Consider the following 25222-nt stretch of genomic DNA (forward strand, 5'->3'; position numbering starts at 1 on the left):
TTAGTCTACAGTAATGCGTTGAGAACCAAAGCAGGTGACTGAACTGGTCGGATTTAGATCACTTTACCCTACACTGAACAGAGCCGTCTGTAAATATCTTTAGATGATTAAGGTATTTCTCTTCCAAATGGATTCGTATATGCGATGTAAGTAAATCTATGTTGTCATCTTTGGTCAGATCAGTGTGATCGATATCAAATTGCGCTCTTTGAAGTTCCCATACATGTGTAGGTGATACCACAGACCTTTTAGCAAAATGTGGGGTTTTATTCACGCCGGAATTTGTTAAAATGCTTGATGTGTATGCTCCCAGTGTGGTATGAGAGGATATAGATCTAGCTATCTTTGGAAAATCGCAGTCGGATTTGAGAGTTATTTCTGATTCCAAATCATTTTCATCCGTTAAACTTCTCAAGACAAATTTACTACACGCAAGTTTCCTTTGATCCTCTAATGGTAATACTCCCGCTGCACTGTACGTTTTCTTACTGGAAGCATGGACTGGTAAGCCAAGTGCCAGTTCATGTGCTCAGCAGTCTCTGCTTTGAATTTTTTTCAATAAATATTTCGGTGCACTGAAGTGTACTTCTTGTGCACATATAAGTTTTGACCGAACAAGTGATGAGCAAAGGTGTAGTAGAGTGAATATGCCCTGACTCCATGGTTGTTTGCGTACTATTTCCAAGAAGTTTAATGTTTTCCTGGCCTTTGTTAAAATGTAATCGATATGATGATTCCAAGTTAATTTTGATGAAAGGTGTACTCCAAGGAATTTAACTACTTTTTTAATATTCCAGGGTGTTGTCGTAAATTTTAAAGGAAGGCAGTGTTGCTGGACTTGATCCATTATTAAAAAAGCATCAAGTGTGTTTTTTCGGTTGATATTTGCAGACCATTCTCGCTCATATGATTTGCTACTGTGTTTAATTCATTTTGATATAGCTTTTTTGTGTAATTCATATATCGGGCAGGCGTATTCTTTTTGATTTTAACTTTCATCCACATGCATATATCGTCAGCGTATTGAACCATTACAACATTCTTTGTTAGTTTTTTTGGTAGATCATTCGTTGAACAATATTGGAGCAATTACAGAGCCCTGAGGAATATCTGTCTGCAATGTTCGTGTAGATGAATACATACTCCCTATTTTAGCCTGAAATTTTCTGTTTTCTAAGAAGTCTCCTATAAAGTTGTGTGTGTGTGTGTGTGTGTGTGTTAGATGATTATAATTGGTTAAATTTTGTTTAAAAAAGGAGATAACAATATGACATCCTTATGTAACCAGGCGCTTAGCTTCTTCCTGCTTTAGACAGCCCTCTTAGGCTTCAGCTAATGATTCACGCACAAGCTGTATTAGCAGACAGTTTTTGCAACTAACCACACAGAATATGTGTGACGTCACTCCCAGTTTGAACGCAAAGCCACTTACATCATTTTGTTCTGGCCAGACAGCCTACTCCTGGACCAGTGTTGAGGTATGCTATTGGCTGAGCTGGAATCTGTGTTTCTGGTCCCCCGTATTTAATTAATATATCTTTTGTCAGATCAGTAAACTGCAAGTATTATATACTGGCAGAATCGTTGCGATTCCATCTTTAAGTCTATTCCATTTATGTTTGCCTACGTTAAACTGATTTAACGCAGTTTGTAATTTTCAGCGACGAGCTCACTAAGTTAAAACTGACCGTGTTCAGGTGACTTAAATTAAGATTATAAATTTATCGTAAATAATCAACACTTCATTTTATACTCATTGGAAAGTAGGCGTTGAGTTCATTCTTTTGCAACTTATCCGACGTAAATTGGTTCAGGAATCATTTAGAAATCTGTCACTGAACACCTTGTAAGAAACACAGTTGTCAGATTTGCCCAGATTAGTGTCGATCTGCTTTGCAGCACACATGACTGTCTTTGAAGTCCGCTTAACTTGCATAAATTGGCACAGTGAGTGATGAGTGGTCATTTCATACCTGGTCAGTCATCTGACCAGAGCTGCTCTCTCTCTCTCTCTCTCTTGCTGTGTCGTGAGCAGTGTGTTTGTTGTGTATGTCCCCACAAGGGACATTCGCTACATATCCCAGTAAGTACTAGTGTGTAGAACGTGTTGATTTGTAAACTGTATTGTTCGACACAGTACTTGTGTTCATATGAGTATGTTCAGTTAATTCTTTGTTCAGTTATTGCTTTGACATGTTAGTCACAGCTCGGCTATGATTGATTGAATGTCGCCATGTCGTCATATGCTTGGAGCAATGTTCCATTTGATTCTTCTTAACGTCACAGTCAATGACGTCTCTGGACACTGATAGTTTGTTCAAGAATAATCTAGTGTGCATATGACGCGTTCTTTCTCATTTGCTGTCACTGATGAAGGATAGTGTTTCACTGATTCTCAGTACTCTAAGATGTGTGTAGTATTCTGCTGTTGTGATTACAAGATAGTGTTGGATTAATATCAGTTATTGGTTAAAACCACCTGATATGTATCAGTCTGTTAATTGTAATTTAGTTTGGCACGCTGCACTGTGGGCAACTGTGAACCTCTACAACATCAACGCCAGCCTAATCAAAGTCGTACAGAGCCTCTATGAGAATGCAACAAGTGCAGTGTTTCACAACAACAACATAGGTGATTGGTTTCGGACGACGGTCGGTGTGCGCCAGGGCTGCCTGCTCTCCCCTACTCTCTTTAATCTATTTCTTGAGAGAATCATGGAAGAAGCACTAGAAGAACATGAAGGAACAGTGAGCATTGGAGGGCGAACAATCACAAACTTGCGCTTCGCTGATGATATTGACGGATTAGCTGGTCACGAGCAAGAACTAACAGACTTAGTGAACCGCTTAGAAGAAAAATCAGCAAAATTTGGTATGGAAATCAGCGGGGAAAAACAAAAGTCATGACAAACAGCAACTTCACATCAGAAATCAAAATCAAAGACCAGAAACTTGGAAGTGTTCACAGATTCAAATATTTGGGATCTATCGTGACAGACGAGGGATCAAAACCAGAAATACTGTCAAGAATTGCCCAGACCACAGCCGCAATGACCAAGCTCAAACCCATCTGGAGAAACAGAAAAATCGCCATCAGTTCCAAAATCAGACTGATGCGCTCTCTGGTCATGTCAATCTTTTTATATGCATGTGAATCATGGACCCTCACAGCGGACTTAGAGAGAAGAATAAGAGCTGTAGAAATGAGGTGTTTCCGAAGACTCTTAGGCATCTCATACAAAGACCACATCACGAATGAAGAAGTCAAGAGACGCATCCGCAATGAAATCGGGCCTATACTGGCCTTCAAACACTCGCCAGACAACGAAAACTGAAGTGGTTTGGTCATGTCACACGCTCCGCTGGTCTTGCTAAAACAATCTTACAAGGCACAGTGAGGGGAGGAAGAAGAAGAGGCAGACAAAGGAAGAGATGGGAGGACAACATTCGAGAGTGGACAGGCATGGAGCTGAGAGACACCCTGAGAGCGGCCGAGAGACGCGAGGACTGGAGAAAGGTGGTTGACAAAGCTTCGAAGGCGTCCCAAAGGATTCGGAATCTGAGGGATCGGTGACGCGTGGTGAGTACAGTGCTACATGATAAACTGATTCATTTGAGTCACTTTGACAACAGTATAAGTTTTACCAAATCTATACTGTCGGTGTACTTTCTGTGACTAAATCAGCATAGCTTCAATCACTTTAACTACACTATTTCAATGTATTAGAAATGTGATTTGATGTCAGTGTTCGGTCTTCACACATATCCATTACCAAGTGGTAGTCTTTCCATGTAATATGTATACATGTGCTTTATTATTCACTCAGTTGTGCCGACATGTTGTGTTAATGACATTTGTTTATGTCATTCCAGGCACTGTCTTCTCTTCTTAGTCTTCTCGTTTTATGTCTTCTCTTCTGGTTTTCTCTTCTTATATCTTCTTCTTAGCTTTTCTAGTTCTCATAACTATTGTAAATAAAACAACTTAGAAAAACCCATTTGTGACTGGCCTCTATATGTTCCTGGCCTGTGCGCGGGAATTCTTGTCTATCCTTTAGTACAGTAAATCATCATCATTAGTTAAGTCTTTTGTGCCGTACCCTTGAATAACCACTCGACACGGCTACACTTAGAACGAAATACTAATAACTGGCGTCAGGGTAACAGCGTTCTTTCGACATGAGGCTTAGTTCCGAAGTTCATTTCTTTTTCCGACAACCCCAAGCTAGGGCGATAAATTTCGCTAGTGATTTTGTTCTTACTTAATCATCTGTCAAAAGCATACTAGTAAAGTTCATGTTCTTCAAGTTCAAGTTTTCACAGTTGAAAATTGAGCATTTGTTTCGAATTAATTTATAATAAACATAAAAAGGAAATGACTTTCATCTTCAACTGAAGCACCACATATAGGACAAGGGGACCGTGCGGACGTGTCAGCAGAGAACCATTTTTTGTTAGCATTAAGACCTAAAGATCAAAGTCTGAATCAAGCCTGGCTTGTTCCGTGCCATTTATTACTTATTACTTTAATGTATTTTTCTCTGAGAGAGAGAGAGAGAGAGAGAGAGTGGTTTCCCTTGATATCCACCTTTGACCATCGTTGAATCGACTGCCTGGAAACAGTGGGTGCAAAAGAAGTATTGTTATTGCCTTTATTTGCTTGTGTTATATAGTTTTTACCTTTTTTAGATTTGCTGAATGGAGATTTTTCCGTATTTGTTGACTTGCGTGTTGTTGTAAAAACCAAAATCATAACCCAATAATACAGAACTGCATAGACAGCGTCGCCTGACAACTGACAGCGCACTTCCAAACTTGACAACCCTTTAAGAATGTTCATTTTCCAGCACTAATACAAAAAAGTTTTGTTTCAGTAACATAGAACCAACAGTTAATCGGATATTCATAAAAAAATTCTTAAACATTATTGAAGTTTTAACGAGTCACTACAAAAGGACTTATATAAGTTACAAGACTGGACTGAGATGGAATCTTATGTTTTAACGTATCAAGTGTAAAGTAATGCACATGGGAAGAAAAAATCCAGAAAACAAATACCATATGACAATAGAAGACACCACACAGGACATTGAAAAATGTCAAAGTGAGAAAGACCTTGGCATAATTTTTGATAATAAACTATCTTTTGACATACATATACAGAATATAATAAAAGCCAACCAGATGATAGGAATAATTAAGAGAACATTTACCTGTTTAGATAAAGATATATTTCTTAAACTGAATAAGCATTAGTTAGATCACAAGTGGAATATGGTAATATCGTGTGGCACCCATACCTCAAGAGACGATCTATAGCTATAGAAAGGTACGAAGAAGAGCAACTAAGATATTAAAAGAATGCAAATCTATGAGCTATCAACAGAGACTTATATACTTAAGTCTGCATTCATTAAAGGGAAGAAGGCTAAGAGGCGATTTAATAGAAATGTACAAAATGTTAAATTGCTATAATGAAGTCAGTGTGAATAATGTTTTTAGAATGTCAGATTATGAGAATACAAGAAATTCGATGATGAAAATTTGTAAAGAGCACTGTGATACTAACCTAAGGAAAAATTCATTAGCTAATAGAATTGCACATATATGGAATGCACTACCATTGGAAACTAAACTTGCACAAAATACTAATGTGCTAAAAAATATCCTTGACATGAACATCAATTTAAAAGAAAAATTTACTGACTTTGATGAGTGATTTACAGAACATGTAAAAGAAAGCATATATGTATCCCACAAATAAAAGGAGACCGATATTGAAGGGGACATAAAAAAGGCCGTGAGGCCTAGGCAGTCAAATGCCAGTCCCTACACTACTACTACTACTACTACTACAAAAACATTGGCAATTTGTATGTGAAACAAATTACACCTGTTTTGTGAAACCAAGAAGCGACTGCTATTGTGTTTAAAAGCTTTGCAGTTTGTCTTTTCCCTTCCACTACTACAACACCTACTGCTGCTGCTGGTACTTCTACTACTACTAGTACTACTAATACCACTGGCCAGACAGTATACAGGCCAGTACAGCCACACATCACAGGATTATGCAGTGTAACAAAATACAGTGTTTGCTGATGCTGTTGTTTCATAGTATTTTCATTTAAACACAAACATGCACACAGACATACATCATATCAGTCATGAGCATGTCCTTATCGCTGTTGCAATAAAGTGGTTTATTGCAGAACTTTCAAAACACTTAGTTCAAAACATCTTTAAGTTTATTAATTTACAAACTTTAATCTTTGATTTTTTAAAATTTTCCATGTCAAACAGCCCCATTAGTAAATACTTTGTTATTCTTCTTCTTCTTTTCATTTTAGAAATGATTAAGGAAAAAAGTCATTTTGCACAGATGCACACGAGCTCAGACACACAATATCACGCACACACACACACACACACACACACACACACACACACACATTCATACATATACAAACACACACATATACACATGCAGGCGTGCACACACACCACACACACACACACACACACACACACACACACACACATTTTCCTGAAATGTGGATAAAGTCATAGTTTGTGAAATATAGTTTGTGGTGTGTGTTCAGATGGTGCATGGATTTTTATCATGTAGTTTCTTTCAACATATATAATTTCATTTACACTTAGTCTCAGTCCCACCCTTCTGGGTTCACATCAATGCTGGATTTGTGTACAGTGGTGATAGTCGTTGTCATGGCTGTCGTTTATGATTTTTCAAATGGCATAATTGTGTTTGATTGTTCATTCATGTTGTTTTCTGTATATTAATTTATATTTTTGTGTATTCATTGATTTGTTGCAAATTATATATTTTTCAATTGTTATGTTTCTGATATTTTTTCAGAGTTCAAGGATGCAGCTATGGATGAAGTTTTCACCATATACTGGGTGCAAGATCGGAGTGAGATGTCGCCATTTGCTGCAATGTATCAGCTGTCAGCACCACAGCACTCAGCACAATGCACAGTTGTACAGTCTGATCACATTGTGCCGTGTCCAATCTTATGCCTGTGCTTCTATTTCCCCAAAAAGAATCCCCCAAGCATGCATACCTAGTATAGAAAAACATCACAGTTTTCATACTCACATGAATCAGAACAGCTTGCCACCTCACCACAGTATAATCACACGAAGATCTCGCACACAGACTGCAGCAGAGAACGATGAAGTTACATTTGAAAATTTATTCAGTGACACTAATCGCCAGAGAGTTATTGACCATCTGGACACAGTAAAACCTGCACGGAGTTCTGAAATGATGGGCGTGAAGACAGCAGGGAAGACATCTGCAGTGTTGGTGCCATTGTGTATGGTTGATGGAGAGCCGTCGGTGCTGTTCACCCTGAGGTCGTCATCACTGAGGAGTCATCGAGGAGAGGTCAGGTAAGAGCTGTCGGCTTCTTTCCAATTTCTTCATTTCGTTTTTTAGTTTCATCATTATTATTATCATTCTTATATATTTAAAAAATCATTTTTTGTACTTTATATTATTATCAGTCAGGTGTCCGGTCTCTCTGTCAGTCTGTGTTTATTTTTGCAATGGATCAGTAAAATGGAATGTGAGACTACCATACCAGATATTACAAGCTTAAAATTGAAGTGCATTACATGGGTGTTTTGGTACTGAATTGTAATGTGACATTATCTGCCCCATAATGCTATTCACTGATTAAAATGTGTCATTCATTGGTCAGATCAGTGTGGGTGGGTGTGTCTGTGTGTGTGTGTTTGATTTGATTTGATTTGATTTGATATAGATACTTACATAGTACCTATCTTCAGTCAGAGACCAAACTCATGGTCATTTCCACAACAGGCTGCCTACCTGGGTAGAGCCAACTGACGGCTGCCATTGGCCTCTCATCATTCGTTTCCTGTGTCATTCAGCCAGATTTCAGGCATGCACGCATATATACATACTCAGACAGACATGTAACGTTTTGCGTGTATGACCATTTTGTTTATTTACTGCACATTGCAGGCAGCCATACTTCGTTCTCGGGGGTGTGCATGCTGGGAATGTTCTTGTTTCCATAACCCACGGAACACGGACATGGATAATAGGATCTTTAACGTGCATATTTGATCTTCTGCCTGTATATATATATATGCATTCGAAGGAGGTTCAGGCACTAGCAGGTCTGCACATATGTTGACCTGGGTGATAGGGAAAATCTCCACCATTTACCCACCAGGCACCGTTAACGAGATTCAAACCTGGGACCATCAGATTGAAATTCCAACTTTCTAAGTTTAACCATATATATTATATCTAGATAGATAGATAGATAGATAAAATATCAAAACAAATACTGATAACATCATTTTAAAGGTCTGATCGTTGCAGTTTTCCTGGAGGTATTCAAGATGAAACTGACCAACATCATGTACATACAGCACTGAGAGAGACATTTGAAGAGATAGGACTGAATCCACGCTATTTTGACGTGTGGGGTACTATGATTCCGACACCCAGCAGTAAGGTCAGTGTGTGTGTGTGTGTGTGTGTGTAAATCATGAAATCAACTTTCTCAATTGACTTTTAATGTTTCAAGTAAGTTAAGTAATTCATAAGTTGCCAGTGTCTATCCCCCATGTCCCAGCAGGGGTCAAAGGATTCAATTTTTTGGGTTCTTGTGTGTGTGTGTATGCGTGTGTGTGTGAGTGCGTGCATGTGTGTGTGCCTATGTTGTATGGTTAGACATGTGCATATGTATGTCTTCTGATACATGCCTGTTTGCATACATTTGTAGGGACTGGTACGGAGCCCAGGTGAAAAAAGAATTATGAATTGATGGTGCTCATCCATGTATGCAAGTTTGCTTGAAAAAAAGAAAAAGTGCTTGGCAATAAAACATACTGTTTTCAAACTTTTTATGCAGGTAGGTGATATCACACACGGACACACACACACACACACACACACATACACACACACACACACACACACACACACACACACACACACACACACACACACACACACACACACTTGTTTGTGGTAAACAGATCACATGAAATCATATTTTGTTAAACTTAAAGTGTCAAACGGTTGTCAGGTTACTTCAAAGGTTATGTAAAGTTGGAATATTTTAGTCCAACCAATTACTGTTGATTGAAATTGCAGAATCCCAGTTACATAGTCTAGTAGGAGGGTTTCTGTGATGCAGTTTTCCAATATTGAATTTTATTGATTTTTTATTTATTGGTGCTTTATCAATTGCTGTTGATATTTACGAATTGTTGATTTCATTGTTCTAGTTTATCCCATTTTTCTTTATATCCCCCTTTAACCATCATCTCCAACCCCAAGTCACACACACACACACACAAACACACACACACACACACACACACACACACACACACACACACACACACACACACACAGACTGCATGTTCATACATACGCAAAACAGAAAAATATCAGCAAAATGCATGTTTGTCAGGGAATCAAAACACTGCACACTCTTTGAAGTTATTTAGAATGAAAGCTTTCCACAACAACTGCAGCTGGAATGTTTCAAAATGAAGCTCAGAAAGAAAGAAAAAGGATTGGGACCTATTATTTTCCAGAGCAGGAAGTAATTAATTGAGCCAGTGTCCATGAACATTTAGTGTTTATTTCAAGGCTGTTATTTTGCTGTACATATTGCCAGACATCACCATCTTATCCTTTCTTTGTATGTAGTCTTTCTGTCTTTGTGATGAGGCGATAAATAGGTCCCCAGTGCAGCATGCACTTAGTGCATGTTAGTTTCAGTTTCAGTTTCTCATGAAGGTGTCACTGCATTTGGACAAATCCTTATACGTTACATCATATCTGCTAAGCAGATGCCTGACCAGTAGCATAATCCAACACACTTAGTCAGGCCTTAAATGCATGCATAATTATGATAATATGTGTACCTGTCAGAGTGGATTTCTTCTACAGAATTTGCCAGAGGACAACACTTGTTGCCATGGGTTCTTTTTTTGTGCGCCAAATGCATGCTGTACATCGGGAGCTTGGTTTATCGTCTCATCCGAATGACTAGTTGCACAGTTTGATTTTCCAGTCAAACCTTGGAGAAAAGCCTAGAGCGGGATTCGAACCCAGGCTCTCATGGACTCTCTGTATTTGCAGATGAATATTTTAACAGTTCTGCCACCTCCGTCCTCAGCAACCCATAGTATAAGAGGTTGATCCCTGACAAAAGTGTGTCGAAAAACGCACTTTGAGAGTAAAACAGATACTCTTGCAATAAAAGAAGAAAAGTTGGCACTGCACTTTGGTGGGAGAAGAGACCAAATTTCACACAATACATTACAAAGCATTGCAATCAGTAAATTACAGTTGAATTACAATACAATGAAATGTGTTTAACTAAACAGTTCAGCTAATTTTAGCAGTTTTCTCATTCTATAATATGACTGCTGTTTGCTTTTTAATGTATGCAAATATAGGAATGCATGCATGCAGAGATTTGTTTGTATATATATATGATAATAATATCAATAATAATGGACATTTATGTAGCATGTTTATCCAGAAATACTGCTTAAAGTACTTAACATTTCGTTCCCCACTCCCCACCTCCCCATCAATACCCCCACCCCCCTCTCACCCCCACCCGTTCCCCTACACATACACACATGGAAGTATGTGCCAGAATACACTCATGCAACTGAACATTAGAAACCACCCACATACCCATGACACCCTTCAGAACACACAACCCTGCAATGCACTCGGGCACATACACACACACACACACAGGTATGCAGGGATACTTGCTAGCATCCTGCCACGCACACACATGGCAAACAGCTTCCCAACAATAAAATATGCATTTAACGCCAAACCAAAAGCGGGCTTAAAAGATTTCAGTGAGACAGAATATCGCAAATTTTCTGGCAGTTTGTTCCACAATGATGGGGCCTGAAAAAAGAAAAATCTCGGACTCTGTTGCTTCTACTTTACAGCAGGGATTTCCGATAGCATGGCATCAGAAGCAGAACGAAGGTGACGAGTTTGAATGTACACCTCAAAGAGGTCAGAGATGTAGCGAAGACCAGAGCTTGAGAAGGCAGAAAATGTCAGAGCAGAAAGCTTGTATTCATTTCTTTTTGAAACTGGTAGCCAGTGAAGAGGGTGGAAGAGAGGAGTAACAAATTTGGAGGATCTGAAAATAAGTTGAGCACCATTGTTCTGAACTCTTTGAAGTTTATCAAGTGAAGTTTTTGGAATGTTGACAAGAACAGAGTTGCAATAATCAATCCTGGACAAAACACATGCACAGACTAATGTTTGGGTTCCTCCCATAGACAGGTAATGGTGAAAAGAACAGACAGCTCAAGATAAGTTGATATGCTAATGTTTGAAATGTGGTGCTGACATGACAGACTGTAGTAAAGACTGACACCGGGGCTCTGCACTGATTGGGAGACAGGAATAACAGTGTTGTTTATCAGAAGAGAATGAGGGAGAGATGGGTGGTTCATAAATTTCTTGGGGCAAGCAAGCAACAGTTCAGTTTTTTCATCATTTAGCTGTAGTTTGTTGAAGGTCATCCAAGACTTCAAGTCTGTAATACACTTATGCATGTGTGTCATCAGTTTCAGCAACAGAAGCTGACTGAGTTGAGTGTCATCAGTGAAGCTCTTGTGTGAGAGACAGTGACTGTTTATGACATCAGACAGTGGGGTAGCATACAAAACAAACAGAATAGGGCCAAGGACTGATCCCTGTGGGATACCATATATCAGAGTTTCGTTAGAATATTTGCATTGTACACAGACAAAACCAAACCAAACCAAACAAACAAAAAAAAACAACAAAAAACAACAACAACAACAAAAAAGAATAAATAAATAAATAAGATAAGATAAGATAAAATAAATAAATAAATAAATAAATAAATAATAATAATAATAATTTAGAAAAAATAAAATAACATTTTATTTAATTATTTATTTATTCTTTAAAATAAAATAAAATAAATAAATAAAATAAAATAATTTTTTTTTTTTTTTTTTTACAAAAATAAAATAACATTTTGTTTATTGATTTATTTATTTTATTATTCTTATTTTTTTTTTTTTTTTTATTTTTTCTCAAGGCCTGACTAAGCACATTGGGTTATGCTGCTGGTCAGGTATCTGCTTGGCAGATGTGGTGTAGCGTATATGGATTTGTCTGAACGCAGTGACACCTCTTTGAGCTATTGATACTGATTACACAGACAATGTGGGTTCGATTCAATAAGTAGGACTGAAACCAGGAAAGAGCAAGATTGTGAATGCCAAAAGAATATTTGAGTCTTTCATTGAGAAGTGTATGATCAATTGTATCAAATGCTGCAGTAAGATCTAAAAGAGCAAGAACCGAAATTTTTGTACATATTTTGTATTATTTTTGAAATTCTTTTCTCTTTGAACTGGCAGAAAGGAGGGTATATGGCCTATCCAGTCTTGGCACGCTACACAAAAAACTTGGACCTGAACAGACTGACGATCAACAGAGATGAGGTATTTTCGATTGATGTATGATCATGTGATTTTTGCATTTATATATTTGTTACTGCCCCATCCCCTGCCCACTCCACTCCAGAATACCCCAATTTTTTTCCCCAGTATGTACTAATGTCTTGATTATATCTTTTTTTTTTTTTTTTAACAAAAAACACCAACAAACGAACCCAAATCAGGCATGTTAATCCCTTCACTGCTAGTACGTTTTGCTATAGCCTATGCTGATAACATTTTCAGAAAAACAAGAAAAACACCCCAATGATTTTAATTTGCTTATATTAAAAAAAAAAAAAAATACTGAAGATAAGTGCATAAAAGTATATATCAAATGAAAGGAAAATGAACCAAGATTTTGTTTTTAATACTCACATGCTCAGATAATGAGTCAATCTGACACAAAAATTCCATAAAATGCAATTAAAAAAAAGGGGGACTGTCATTCCATCATGTAGGTGTGCAACATCAACCAAGTTATCAACCAGTCTTTCTTGTAGTGTTGTCCACACAGTTTAAGCGCGTTGGGTTACGCTGCTGGTCAGGCATCTGCTTGGCAGCTGTGGTGTAGCGTATATGGATTTGTCCGAACGCAGTGACGCCTCCTTGAGCTACTGAAACTGAAACTGAAACCACACAGATGAACAGCATGGTCATCTTTAGCAGTGTCTGGGTCTTGGTCACCAAAAATCATGGCACTAATTTCATCCTTCTGGAAGTCCAGGAATGTACTGCTGTTGCCTGCTTTTTTGTTGAGGATGTGTGCATCCAGAATGGCAATTTGTAGAAAATGTACACACAGATATTCGTACCACTTCAGTGTTTTCCTTGTGGCATCGTAGGGCTGCACTTGTTGGTCATGATGGTCCATGGCACCCATGTTTTTGTTGTAATCCAGAATTGCTGGAGGCTTATTTACTGTCCTTTGATCTTGCTGCTGCTGGTCTTCAGCTGCAGGTTTGTGGCAAGTTGTCAACTCCAGATGGTCCAGGATGAACATCATGATCATCACCATGCTGCATACCTGGAACACATTGCATAAAAGACTAAGTTTGTTGGGGTGTTTTTTTGTTTGTTTGTTTTTTTACACATAAAAAGGCTATGAAATGGTACCATTTCTGATTGTTTTCAGAAGCTGAAATACAAACACACACACCTACCCCCCACCCCCAAACTCCCAACACACACACAAACTGAAACTGGTTCATGGTGTGCCACACCCCCTTCATTCTCTTTCTCATACAAAACACAAAATGACAACACACACACACACACACACACACACACACACACACACACACACACACTTCTACAAGTGTTGCATTTACAAAGTAATTTAGGCATAAATTCTGTATATCATTCTCTGTGATTTCAGTTTTGTAAACATCTCCCCCCCCCACCCCCCAGCCCTTCCCCCACTCACACCACACACACACAACAACAACAACACAACAAACCAATACACACTCGAAAACGAATTCACAGAAAGCTCTAGGCGAGCGACACACGCTGTCATCAGTGATGAGCCAGCTAGCAAGCCACACCCCCTCGCACAGCGTTGGTCACACAAAGTTCATACGTGACTGACTGTCTCTCACACAACACACAGCCACTTATCAATGACTGACGAAGCTACTTATCACAGCTAACACATTCAAAACACACACAATGCAGTTATATTCATTGTTACAACAAACAGAAGGCAAATAATAAACTGACAAACCTCGTAAACACCCACTTGCATCTTGAATCAGCTGAGCTTGTCTGTTCATTTTCATCAAGCAACCCCATTTTCCACCCACCTGCATGTCAAAATCCGTCTTCGGCATCAACTTCATGCAGTTCTATCTCATTCAGTCCACAATCTTAATCACTACTATTTGCATCATGAAGGATTTCTTCCAGTACTCGTGCAAGTGTTGGGGTTTGTCTGCGTTCAGCCATGGCTTTGCAAACACAACTTGAGCTTTGTACAAACTTGCAAAACTTTTGGCATAAATATGACAAAAGGTGAATATTTTTAGCTAATGGAACTCAGGAGATAAAGAGCTCTCAGGGGAGCTAATTTAGTAGCAGACTGTTTTTTCTGCAATGTGGGACTCAAAACATACAATGTTGTAACATGACGTACTGCGCACATCAATACAGCATTGGCGAGCGACATTTCATAATGTACACCGTACGTCAGCAGCGCAGTCAAGAGGTTAATGGCCAGCGTTCTCTTGTTTTCAAACGTCTTTATGCCACTAGAGCACAGCATCCTCCAGCGAGAGCGGTCAAGGGCATCAGTTTCCCAGGAAGCGATGTCTATGTCACAGGCTTTGAGGTTTATCTTCAAGGTGTCCTTGAATTGCTTGCAGGGTCTTCCAATTTCGCGGTGGCCTTCCTTCAGCTGGCCGTACAAGAGCATCTTCGGGATCCTGCTGTCTGTCATGCAGACAACATGTCCTGTCCAGCGTAGCTGACACTGGATCAGCAGGCTTTCGATGCTGGGCAGGCCGCTCCTCTCTAAGACCTGGAGGTTGGAGACCCTGTCTTGCCACTTTATGCCGAGGATCTTACGTAGGCATCTCTGGTGAAACTGCTCAAGATTTTGAATGTGACGGCGATACATCGTCCATGTTTTACAGCAGTACAACAAGGTGGTCAGCACAACAGCTCTGTAGGTTTTGATTTTGGTGCTGAGCCTGATGCCTTTGTTGTTCCACAGCCTGTTGTTGAGTCTGCCAAAGGCAGAGCTGGCCTTGGTGATGCACAGTGTCACTTCTGCATCAAGGGCTCTGTTGCTGCATAGGGTGCTGCCCAGGTAGCAAAACTTGTCGACTGACTTGATCTCTGTGTCATCGATCTTGATTGCAGGTGGGGGGGAGGCACTGGCTTTCTGTGAGCTAGCTGGTTGGAACATGGACTCAGTCTTGCTGAGGCTGATGGTGAGTCCAAAGTGCCTGCAGGAGGTTGAGAACCATTCCATAATGAACTGCATGTCCTCATGGGTGTGTGCAGCAAGCGCGCAGTCATCAGCGAAGAGGAACTCTCTCAACAGTGCCCCAAACACCCTGGACCTAGCGTGGAGTCGCCGCAAGTTGAAAAGTTTGCCATCTGTGTGAAACTGAATGTAGAATCCCAGGTCACAGTCTTGGAATGTGTCAATCAGTATGGCAGAGAAGAGAATGGAGAACAGTGTGGGTGCCAGTACGCAGCCTTGCTTCACTCCATTTACCACAGGGAATGGATCCGACATGTCAGTATTTTCCTGTACTCTCGCCTGCATGCCATCGTGGAATAACACAATCAGCTGGATTATGCTGTCTGGGCAGCCAAACTGGTCTACAAAGACCATGTGGAGCTCCTTGTTCTGCTCATGGCAGTTCTCTTGCATCTGGCATACGGCAAATACCATGTCACATGTTCCCCTGCCTGAGTGGAAGCTGCATTGTGCTTCAGGGATGACTGTGTTGGAGACATGGTCAACCAATATGATGTGGGCGAAGATCTTGCTGGTGATACAGAGGAGAGAGATTCCACGGTGGTTATCGCAGGATGTTTTGTCTCCCTTCCGTTTGTAAATGTGGACAATGGAAGCATCCTTGAAATCCTGGGGGACCTCCCCTCTTTCCCAGATAGACTGGAACAGGGCAGTCAGCTTGTCTGTCAGCACCTCGCCTCCATACTTGTAGATGTTGGCCTGGATTCCATCAGCTCCTGGTGCTTTTCCTGACATTGTCAGCTTCAGGGCCTTCCGGGTCTCGGCCTTGGTGGGAGGGGCAGCTAGCGAGTCATTGACTGGTAGTGTGGGAGGGCTGCAATCACCTTGTCAGATACGGATGAGTCCCTGTTGAGGAGGGTGTTGAAGTGCTCTGCCCAGCGGGCAAGGATGTCTTTCTTGTCTGTCAGGAGGGTGGTCTGGTCCAAGGCTTGGACAGGGGTTGATCCTGTGACTCTCAGCCCATACACAGCTCAGAGACCATCATGGAAGGTCTTCATGTTGTGAGCATCAGCAGTGGACTGAAGCTCTTCAGACTTTCTCTCCCACCAGGTGTTCTCCATCTCACGCAGCCTCTTCTGTACGGGTTGCTTGGTTTGCAAGTACTGGTTCTTCTTCCTCTGGCAGTCTTTATTGGAAATGTGATCCTGATGCCGTATGTGCAGTGTGTTCAGGAGCTTGGAGATTCCAGAGTCGTTCTTGTCAAACCAGTCTTTGTGGCTCCTTTGTATAAAGCCGAGTGTGTCAGCTGCTGCTGTGTACACAGCATCTCTAAAGGTGCTCCAAACCTCTTCTACATTAGTCATTGCAGGAATTTCTTGGAGAGCTGCTTGGATTTGCTGCTGCAGCACGTCTTTGGTGATAGGGAGGCAGTAGATATTCAGCTTCCTAGGGGGTTTCTGCCTGGCTGGTTGGAGCTTGCGTACAAGTCTGATGTTCATCTTGCTGCATACCAGGCGATGGTCCGACCAGCAGACTGCTCTTCTCATGCAGCGTGTAATGGAAACATCACCTCTGTCCCTCTGCCGGACAATCACATAGTCCAGCATGTGCCACTGCTTGGAGCAGGGGTGCATCCATGTGTTCTTGTACTTGTCCGCTTTGTTGGAAGAGGGTGTTGGTGATGGTCAGTCCATGCTGTGCGTAGAGCAAGAGCAAAAGGAGTCCGTTGGAGTTGCACTTGCCAGTGCCGTGCTGTCCTAGGACTTTTGGCCACAAGGAGAAGTCCACACCGATGCGGGCATTGAAATCCCCAAGGATGATTAGCCTGCCCTTTCTGTCTACTGCTGAAATGGTGTGGCTGAGCTCCTCGTAGAAGGCTTCTTTGATGTCATCAGGGTTGGTCATTGTCGGGGCATAGCAGCTGATGACTGTGGCGAAGCGGTCCTCGGACAACTTCAGACGCAGGGTCATCAGCCTATCGTTTATCCCACGTGGAAGGCTGTCAAGCTGTTGTGCAAGTTTGGTTTGTATGGCAAAACCCACGCCTGAGGTTCTTGGGGTGCCATCTGGCTTCCCAGTAGTTTCGGTCTTAGATGTGATGTCATTTTTTCTATCTGGTTATTTTTAATGGGCATGCCAGTGAGGTGTGTGATCTAACCAGGCTTAACACCAGAAAGGAAAAGAAGGATACATCAAACTGCTGAAAAGAGCCAGTGAGGTGTGTGATCTAACCAGGCTTAACACCAGAAAAGAAAAGAAGGATGCCTTTGGTGAAGACATCCAAGAGAGGATTGATGAGTTTCAGGTGACCAGATTTCTCAAGATCACTACCAGGTGCAAGAGGAGTAAAGAAAACCAAGAAATGTTGGATCAGCTGAAAAGTAGCTCAAGGAGGCGTCACTGCGTTCGGATAAATCCATATACGCTACACCACATCTGCCAAGCAGCGGAACCCAATGCGCTTAGAAGAAAATCCAGACTTCCAACTCTTCTCTCATGTGCACTGTTGGCAAGGATGCATCCAATAGATGTCTATCTGTAAACTTCCTTGAGAAGAAGAGACTGTTTGTGTGAATTCTGCGCCAACAATGATCTGACACTGGAGACTATCCAGCACTTTGCAGCATCACACAGGCAGTATGAACTCACTTTTATCATCAAGTATGACCTCTCACATGCAACACTTTTCCCAAACGTTGAAATATTTACTTCACCTTATCACATGACACAACAATCAAAGCATTTAGTCAGAGGTGTGTGTGTGTGTGTGTGTGTGTGTGTTGTGGATTCTACAGTCAGAAGCTTGTGAGACGCTGGTAAAGTTTTTTGCAAGACAGGGTTAGATCCGACTGATGCGTACCCTGGTGACATCAATACTCTTGTATGCATGTGAATCGTAGACCTTAACAGCTGAAATAGAAAAGAGAATACAGTCCACTGAGATGAGATGCTTTCGAAGACTCCTGGGCATCTCCTACAAAGATCATATCACGAACGAAGAAGTTTGAAACAGAATCAGGCAAGTCACTGGGCCCTATGAAGACCTGTTGACCTTGTTCAAGGACGCAAGCTCAAATAGTATGGCCATGTCACGAGATCATCAGGGCTTGCCAAGACATTCCTGCAGGGCACAGTGCAAGGGGGGAGAAGGAGAGGCAGACAGAGGAAGAGATGGGAGGACAACATCCCAGAATGGACGGGCTTGAGGTTGATCGATAATGTCAGGAGGTCAGAAAACCGAGAGGATTGGAGGATGCTGGTTGTCAGATCACCTGTGGCGCCCCAACGGTCCACAAGACTACAGGATAGGTGAAGGTGAAGGTTAGGTACGTCTGCTTTACACTAATTTCAGACACTGATGACACCAGCCATTAACACTTTGGTCGCTGATGTTGCCTTTCAGCACCCACTAGGGAGACCGCTGATGTCGCCAAAAGGCGACCGAAACAGGGTAGGTCATTCACAAACCAACCACTCTTATTTTGGGGAGGTTTGAAAGGCCATATTTTGTGCATGTGACCAGGGGAATCCCCTTCTATCGATCGACGCCATCTTTTCAGTACTTCTGCAAGTTTTTGAGTGAATTTATTATAGTGTTATCTGCAACTTTGATCTTTTTCATTTTCCAAAATGGCTGCATCGACGAGCAGACAACACTACTTCACAACTGAGCAAGTTATAGAGCAACTGAGACTGCAGCCAGGCCAGCAAAATGAAGATTGGGGTGAAGAATTCCTGTTATGATGATGAAGTTTCATTGTCTGAGGGCGAGAGTGATAGTGGTGGTGACTGGGCACCGAGCCAAGTACCAAGCGTACGGTGCATGGCCAGACAAGTGGAGCACATGTTCCTGCTAAGGCCGACATTTGGTAATGGTGCCTGGTGGGTAAAGGGTGGAGATTTTTCCTATCTCCCAGGTCAACATATGTGTAGACCTGCTTGTGCCTGAACCCCCTTCATGTATATACGCAGGCAGAAGATCAAATATGCATGTTAAAGATCCTGTAATGCATGTCAGCTTTTGGTGGATTATGGAAACAAGAACCCAGCATGCACACCCCTGAAAGCGGAGTATGGCTGCATATGTGGTGGGGTAAAAATGGTCATACACGTAAAAGCCCACTTGTGTACATTCAAGTGAACATGGGAGTTGCAGCCCATGAACAAAGAATAAGAAGAAGAGATAAGCCACGATGTTGCATGAGTTATGGTCTTCACCCACACTGGAGCTTATATTCAGAGCATGAATATGTTTCTTCTCGGGTTTGATATAAGACACATCACTTTTTGTCTCTCTGTTGATGACAACAACCACTGCGTAAGGCCATGTTATTTTCTTTAATAAGCAGTGCGTTGTGGAAACTATGTAACACACGACATGCCCGTCACCCTGGTCTACATATTGCTAATTTTTATGAAGTCAGTTTTGATATCCCTGTTCCTATTTTGTTATTTTTGTTTATATTAAAGACATACCTAAACTCTTCAAAAATGTGTTTTGCTTTGCTTTTACATTACTTTTGATTTTTCACTCTCATGTCCCAAAAGTGTTTCCAGTATTTTACATGTGCACATATATATCATATGCCTGGGAAGAGAGCCTGGGAAGGGAGAGAATTTAAGGAAATGACATTGAATCCCACTCTTGCCAGAATTTTCTCCCCATCCACTAGACCTTGAGTGATAGTCTGGATGTCTGTCATTCAGATGATATGATAAACCAAGGTCCTGTGAGCAGCATGCATCCAGAACATGTAAAAGAACTGACATCAACACAAGTGTTGTCCCTGGCAAAATTCTGATGAAAAATCCACTCCAATAATGAAACAGATACACTTGCATTCAGCACAAAAGAAGAAGAAAAAGAGGGTCACACTGCATCATTCAGCACAAAAGAAGAAGAAAAAGAGGGTCACACTGCATCATTCAGCACAAAAGAAGAAGAAGAAAAAGAGGGTCACACTGCATGTGGCGTTATGCTGTTCCCAGAGTAAGCAGTCCAAATTTCACAGAGAGATAAATCTGTTGTGACAGAAAGTAATACAATATACATGGCATTCAGCACAGCACAACACAGCACAATGCAATGCAATGCAATGCAATGCAGTAGTGATGTGATGTGATGGTGGATGGTATGTGAAAAGATATGTTGATTGACTCCAAATGATTGTTTACAGTAGCATGACTGTGGTGTTTATTGGCTGTAAAACTAAAAGATTAAACCCTGGTGACTTTTTAGGGAGATGGGAAAAATTGTTGGTATTGGCAGTGAGAGAACAGAGTGAGCCTGTGGAAAGGCAGTGAAAGGGCAGCCCTGAGTGCTGGCCATGTGAATAACATGCTCAGACAAGGAAGCCATGGTCGTGGGTTTGATCAGGACATAGACCTGAATGTTACAGCCCCCTCTTTGTGTGTGACAGTGTGGTTGTGAAGTTTCTTGTTAATTTGTGGCAGGAGAAGCAACAGATCTTTTTATGAAGAGTTCCTTTATTGTGACAGGTTGAAACTATGGGTATTTCATGATAGTTTGAAGCAATTGATCTTTTGAAAGGTTGAAGGTAATTATCTTCTGGCAGGTTGGAGCTATAGATCTTCTGGCATGTTGGAGCTATAGATCTTGGCAGGTTGGAGCTGTGCATCTTTTGGCAGGTTGGAGCTATAGATCTTGGCAGGTTGGAGCTGTGCATCTTTTGGCAGGTTGGAGCTATAGATCTTGGCAGGTTGGAGCTGCAGGTTGGAGCTATAGATCTTCTGGCATGTTGGAGCTATAGATCTTCTGGCATGTTGGAGCTATAGATCTTGGCAGGTTGGAGCTGTGCATCTTTTGGCAGGTTGGAGCTATAGATCTTGGCAGGTTGGAGCTGTGCATCTTTTGGCAGGTTGGAGCTATAGATCTTGGCAGGTTGGAGCTGCAGGTTGGAGCTATAGATCTTCTGGCAGGTTGGAGCTGTGCATCTTTTGGCAGGTCGGAGCTGCAGGTTGGAGCTATAGATCTTGGCAGGTTGGAGCTGTGCATCTTTTGGCAGGTTGGAGCTGTGCATCTTTTGGCAGGTTGGAGCTATGCATCTTTTGGCAGGTCGGAGCTGCAGGTTGGAGCTATAGATCTTGGCAGGTTGGAGTTGTGCATCTTTTGGCAGGTCGGAGCTGCAGGTTGGAGCTATAGATCTTCTGGCAGGTTGGAGCTGTGCATCTTTTGGCAGGTTGGAGCTGCAGGTTGGAGCTATAGATCTTCTGGCAGGTTGGAGCTGTGCATCTTTTGGCAGGTCGGAGCTGCAGGTTGGAGCTATAGATCTTCTGGCAGGTTGGAGCTATAGATCTTAGCAGGTTGGAGCTGCAGGTTGGAGCTATAGATCTTCTGGCAGGTTGGAGCTATAGATCTTAGCAGGTTGGAGCTGCAGGTTGGAGCTATAGATCTTCTGGCAGATTGGAGCTATAGATCTTGGCAGGTTGGAGCTGCAGGTTGGAGCTATAGATCTTTTGGCAGATTGGAGGTATGGATATATTTTGACATGTCCTGTTGACCTATGACAGATGGAAAAAATGTGGATGTTCATGCAGATTTCTTTTCATGTATGACCATGTTTCTCCTCTCCTTCAGTCTCTCCACTGGTTGCCTGTTTCTGATCAAATAGACTATAAGCTGTCCAACTCGGACTTTTTCTGCAGTCAGCAGGTCTGGCCCAAAGTATCTTTCTGAACTCCTTCATCTCTATACCCCGTCTCACCAGCTCTATTCTTCCTCTGATACTCAACATCTCAGGATACCTCACGTCAGAATTAAGACCTAGAGAGAGATCATTTTCTTTTCAATTGCCAGTTTCAGTTTCAGTTTCTCAAGGAGGCATCACTGCATAAGGACAAATCCATATACACTACACTACATCTGCTAGAAAGGTGCCTGGCTGCAGCATAACCCAACACTTGTCAGGCCTTGAGTGCATGCTTATATAGTTGTGTACCTATCAGAGTGGATTTCTTTTTCCATAATTTTGTCAGAGGACAACACTGTCTTTGCCATGGGTTCTTTTTCAGTGCGCTGAGTGCATGTTGCACACGGGACCTCGGTTTATCGTCTCATCTAAAAGACTAGGTGTTCTGTTTGATTTTCCAGTCAAACTTGGGAGAAAGGGTGAAAGCGAGATTCAAACCCACACTCTTGCAGACTCTGTATTGGCAGCTGAGCATCTTAACCATTCTACCACCTTTCTCCATGTATGGAGATAGTGACATTGTGAAGAGTTCTTTTCATACATGACCACATTAAAGATAGTGACATGAAGAGTTCTCTTCATGCATGACCACATGGAAGATGTGGACGTTCATGAAGAGTTATTTTCATGCATGACCAGGTCCTAGAAGATTGGATGTTCAGATCTTTTCATGCATGACTAGTTGGAAGATAACCAGGTCATAGGAGATAGGATGTTCAGATCTTTTCATGTGTGACTAGGTGGAAGATATAGATGGCTTTTCAAGTGTCATTTTTCTACCTGTGGGCAGGTGGAGGACGTGTTCACCTGTAGCGTGCGAGAGTTGTGTGAGGGGGGGAAGGTGAGGGTAGGCAGCACCCAGTTCCGGTCCGGACCCGGGTACACCCTGCCTGTCTATCTGGGGACACCTCACAGGATCTGGGGGCTGACTGCCATCATCCTGCACCAGGTATTGACACTCCTCGCCCCAGGCCTGTACACCTACACCATCAGACATGTTGCTTGATGAGGGCGATGATGATGGTGATGATGACAGTCCTCGCCCCAGGCCTGTACACCTACACCATCAGACATGTTGCTTGATGAGGGCGATGATGATGGTGATGATGACAGTCCTCGCCCCAGGCCTGTACACCTACACCATCAGACATGTTGCTTGATGAGGGCGATGATGATGGTGATGATGACACTCCTCGCCCCAGGCCTGTACACCTACACCATCAGACATGTTGCTTGATGAGGGCGATGATGATGGTGATGATGACAGTCCTCGCCCCAGGCCTGTACACCTACACCATCAGACATGTTGCTTGATGAGGGCGATGATGATGGTGATGATGACAGTCCTCGCCCCAGGCCTGTACACCTACACCATCAGACATGTTGCTTGATGAGGGCGATGATATAATACAATATGATGATTACAGTGATTGTGGTAATGGTTCCAATCAATATGTAAGAATTGTATCTGAAAAGAATGGTGCTTTCTTTAATCATGCTGTTTTCGTGTAGGTGTGTATACTGTTTGTTCCTTCATTATTATATTTGTGTAAATGGATGATGACAGTTGTTTTTGTTGTTTGGTTTTTTTTTGTTTTTTGTTTGGCTTGTGTAGATGATGAAGGGAATAGAGTCAGTGTGGTAACTGTGTTGTTCTTTTTCTTTGTGTGTGTGTGTGTGTCTGTGTGTGGGGAGGGGGGGGGGGGGAGGGAGAGAGAGAGAGAGAGAGTTTGAATTGTTACATGTATTTCATGTGAATTTTAAAAAAGAAAAAAAGTTGATAAAAGATTACAATTCCACATTGGTGATGGTGATGTTCACTAATCTCCACAGGATTCGGGATGATGGTGATGTTTGGTTTTTGTTTTTGTTGTTTATTTCTTTTTGACATGGATGATGGTGGCAGTGGCGGTGATGGAAACACCATGTTGGTGTGTCTGATGATCACAGCACTACACAGGATACAGGATGCTTGGCTGGTATTGTTTGCATAGTGGACATTCTTGTTCTTATTTCTGATTTTACTGTACAGGATTAAGTTTGTTGCATAAAACTGGTGGTGATTTTATGCATGTAATGACTGATATTTATAGTTCATCAGTCCAGATATGGCCCTTTGTGGTCAGCTGGGCAGTAAGCAACAAAAGATAAAGATTTGCATTTGGGAGACTGTCAAAAAATCTTTTCCAAAGAAGAATTCAAGCTATGGAAATGAGGTGTTATTGCAAGTTACTAAACATCAGATACACTGATCACATAACCAATAAACAAGCACTCCAGTGTCTGGAAAATGAAATTGGGTGTCAAGTCATTCGGATGAGATGATAAACCAAGGTCCCATGTGCAGGATGCACTTGCCGTACTGAAAAAGAACCTATGGTATCAAGAGCGCTGTCCGCAAGCAAATTCTGTTGAAGAAATCCACTCTGATAGGTACACACATATATATGCATGCTCTCAAGGCTTGACTTAGCGTGTTTGTTATGCTATTAGTCTGGCATTTGTCCAGCAGATGTGTTGTAGTGTATATGGATTTGTCCAAACGCAGTGACGCCTCCTTGAGAAGCTGAAACTGTTGTGTGGTGTTGACTGTTGTCAGCAGTCAGTGTTGTGTGGTGTTGACTGTTGTCAGCGTCAGTGTTGTGTGGTGTTGACTGTTGTCAGCGTCAGTGTTGTGTGGTGTTGACTGTTGTCAGCAGTCAGTGTTGTGTGGTGTTGACTGTTGTCAGCAGTCAGTGTTGTGTGGTGTTGACTGTTGTCAGCGTCAGTGTTGTGTGGTGTTGACTGTTGTCAGCGTCAGTGTTGTGTGGTGTTGACTGTTGTCAGCAGTCAGTGTTGTGTGGTGTTGACTGTTGTCAGTGTTGTGTGGTGTTGACTGTTGTCAGTGTTGTTTGGTGTTGACTGTTGTCAGCAGTCAGTGTTGTTTGGTGTTGACTGTTGTCAGCAGTCAGTGTTGTTTGGTGTTGACTGTTGTCAGCAGTCAGTGTTGTTTGGTGTTGACTGTTGTCAGCAGTCAGTTTTGTGTGGTGTTGACTGTTGTCAGCGT

At 41.8% G+C, this 25222-nt stretch overlaps 1 protein-coding gene across 2 annotated transcripts; it reads left to right on the forward strand.

Moving 5' to 3' along the window:
- The first annotated feature begins 4582 nt into the window (after positions 1 to 4582).
- On the forward strand, positions 4583 to 24935 carry LOC143301879 (mitochondrial coenzyme A diphosphatase NUDT8-like). 2 transcript variants are annotated; one of them, XM_076616299.1, is made up of 5 exons: positions 4583 to 4637; positions 6878 to 7416; positions 8381 to 8516; positions 12460 to 12543; positions 22967 to 24935. In XM_076616299.1, the coding sequence occupies exons 2-5, from the start codon at positions 6887 to 6889 to the stop codon at positions 23180 to 23182; spliced, it is 966 nt and encodes a 321-aa protein (XP_076472414.1). In that variant the 5' UTR covers positions 4583 to 4637; positions 6878 to 6886; the 3' UTR covers positions 23183 to 24935. The 2 variants fall into 2 exon arrangements, with proteins under 2 accessions (XP_076472414.1, XP_076472415.1); XM_076616300.1 differs by having other exon boundaries at positions 4584 to 4622.
- Positions 24936 to 25222: the final 287 nt, after the last annotated feature.

The sequence above is a fragment of the Babylonia areolata genome, chromosome 28 (genome assembly GCF_041734735.1).
Source record: "Babylonia areolata isolate BAREFJ2019XMU chromosome 28, ASM4173473v1, whole genome shotgun sequence".
Lineage (NCBI taxonomy): Eukaryota > Metazoa > Mollusca > Gastropoda > Neogastropoda > Buccinidae > Babylonia > Babylonia areolata.

What these genes read in the sequence shown, in the direction of transcription:
- LOC143301879 (XM_076616299.1), top strand. Translation starts at nt 6,887, where the DNA reads ATGCAGCTATGGATGAAGTTTTCACCATATACTGGGTGCAAGATCGGA. An exon ending in AGTCATCGAGGAGAGGTCAG is followed by an intron (nt 7,417 to 8,380) that starts GTAAGAGCTGTC and finishes TGATCGTTGCAG; the next exon opens with TTTTCCTGGAGGTATTCAAG. An exon ending in TTCCGACACCCAGCAGTAAG is followed by an intron (nt 8,517 to 12,459) that starts GTCAGTGTGTGT and finishes TTGAACTGGCAG; the next exon opens with AAAGGAGGGTATATGGCCTA.